Below are 2,377 nucleotides of genomic sequence, written 5' to 3'. Positions count from 1 at the left end.
CATTGACCGTCAGTAATACTTTCCATACATCATACGCTTCGTAATCAATTTTGCTGTTGATATAGATCTCTCCCGTATTCGGATCGATCGCAAAGCCGAGATCAGCTCCGTCGTAAAGCTTGTACGTGAGTTCAGCGTTCAATCCGGCGTCCGAATCTTGTGCCGTGATTCGGGTGACGATATAACCGGGTGGCGCGTCTCTGGGCAGCTGGATGTCGCCAGAACCATTGTTCAAGGGTGGCTGAGTTATACGGGGGGCGTTGTCATTCTGATCAACTATATTGATTATGAGAATGGCATTGTTATGAAGCTGTGGCCATCCTCTATCAGTGGCCTGGACGCGCAAACTGAGCCTCTTGGTGACCTCGTAATTGAAACTTTGGAGCGCGTAAACGTTACCCGCTTGATTCATAATGGCAAATTTGGAGACGCTATTTGTGTCCGTGTCGAAAAGCTCATATGTTATCTCTCCATTCAGCCCGGAATCCTGATCGCTGGCTAACACAGTTGTAATGTAGGTTCCCGGTAATTGGTTTTCCCCTATGAACCCCTCATATATCTTTGCGCTGAACACCGGGGCATTGTCGTTGACGTCTGTGAGCCGTATCATAAAATGTGTTAGCGTGCGTAACGGTGGCGCACCGAAATCCTCAGCCACCACAGTGAGATTATACTCCGGGGTCTTTTCTCTGTCGAGGGGTGCCATTGTGACTATTGTGTAACTGCCTTCATACGCCCTTTTGAGTCTAAAGTTGCCGTGCCCACCGTTCAGAGTGCAGCTCACCTGCCCGTTTGCACCAGTGTCCTTGTCCTTGATGCTGATTAACGCGACCAGGATGTCTGGACTTGTAGCTTCACTGACGTGCGCAACGCCATCTATTACCGATGTTATAGGTGTGATGATTATTTCAGGGGGGTTGTCATTCACGTCTATAATATTTATGATGATTTTGCACACTGAGGGGACCGGGTTTTGCCCTAAATCTGTCGCCTGCGCATCGATTTCATATGTAGTCTCGTCCTCATAATCAACATGGCTCTGTAAAATCAAACGTCCTGTGTTGTAATCCAGTCTGAATAGCTGTCGCATTTTTGTGGTCACCTGTTTGCCCAATTCGTACACAACCTGTCCACTGAGTCCCTCATCGGGGTCAATGGCGTTTAAATCCAACACCAAGGATTCAACAGGGGTGTCCTCTGGTAATTCGACAGAGTAGTGGGTTTGCTCAAAAACAGGACGGTTGTCATTGGCGTCCTTTACTTTCACGGTGACATTAGTGGCCCCGCTTCTCGGAGGATGTCCTCCGTCGGTCGCCACGAGCTTTAGTGCGTAAAACGCGCGCGTTTCTCGGTCCAGCTCTTTAATGAGCACCAGCTCCGCATATTTAACCCCATCCACTCGTGTTACCACATCAATGCCAAAGTGAATGTTTTCAGTGATGTGGTACGTTTGGATAGAGTTTAAACCCACGTCCGCGTCCTCAGCGGCGTCCAGAGCGACGCGCGTCCCAAGCGACGCGCTCTCGGAGATCTCGATGGTGCACTCGGTGCGCGGAAACTCCGGCGAGTGGTCGTTCACGTCCAGCACTTCCACTTCGACGTGGAAAAGCTCGAAATGCTCGGCGGCCACGAACGCGACATCAAAAGCGATTAGGCACCGCGGGTTGCGCTTGCAGATTCGCTCGCGGTCGATGCGTTCTTCGACAGTAAGTCTCCCGTCACTTTCTCTAAATCGGATAAAGGAGCCGGTGGATGGACTCATCATCTTAAACCTGATGCCCGGGAACGTTCTCGGCGTTTTGTCGGATATCCAGGTGACATTGCTGGCAAGAATTCCAATAACCGTCGGCGGACGGACCTCCTCGTATATTTTATATCTCACCGTTCGTTCCTCGGACACAGCCTCTGACACAAGCGAAATGCAAATGAGTGTGATTCCAAGTATCCGCACGAATAAAAGTCCTGCCTCCATTTTTGGCACTAACGTTTTGCGTTCCGTTTCAAAACGACCCGTGCGCGTTATGTTGTGGTTGGAGAGTCGTTTCGAGTCTTGCTGCTCATCAGGTTCTCAGAACTGAAGCGCGAGTCACTTGTTCTCGTGCGCAGCGTCTCCACTGCACCCCTCCCGTGACAGACACCAATAATGACATTTCCAATCCGCTCGTGAGCAGACCAGACGCATCGCTCTGATCTCATGTACAACGAATTGACTCTGTGTGAGATTGTGTAGGGGTAGTTGACGTGCCATTGTACTGTGCTCAGCGTTAACATGCACTGTTTCAAAAGTACAGTCACGAGACATAAACAATATGTGTGTTAACATGATTTTAGAGTGATAAAATCACTTACTGACCACATCTGTGGAAAGTTATAGCCA

General features: G+C 49.6%; 1 protein-coding gene across 1 annotated transcript in view; it reads right to left on the bottom strand.

The window, feature by feature from the left end:
• LOC127658911 (protocadherin-8-like) overlaps positions 1-2,053 on the bottom strand; it is an 8,343-nt gene extending 6,290 nt beyond the window's left edge. The window contains exon 1 of the mRNA XM_052148474.1: positions 1-2,053. This exon is cut by the window's left edge and continues 440 nt beyond it. Coding sequence (XP_052004434.1) covers positions 1-1,972 — 1,972 coding nt within the window. The 5' untranslated portion in view covers positions 1,973-2,053.
• Positions 2,054-2,377: the final 324 nt, after the last annotated feature.

The sequence above is a fragment of the Xyrauchen texanus genome, chromosome 18 (assembly GCF_025860055.1).
Source record: "Xyrauchen texanus isolate HMW12.3.18 chromosome 18, RBS_HiC_50CHRs, whole genome shotgun sequence".
NCBI lineage: Eukaryota > Metazoa > Chordata > Actinopteri > Cypriniformes > Catostomidae > Xyrauchen > Xyrauchen texanus.
Note: the sequence above shows the minus strand (reverse complement) of the source record. Positions and strands in the feature narration are given on the sequence as shown.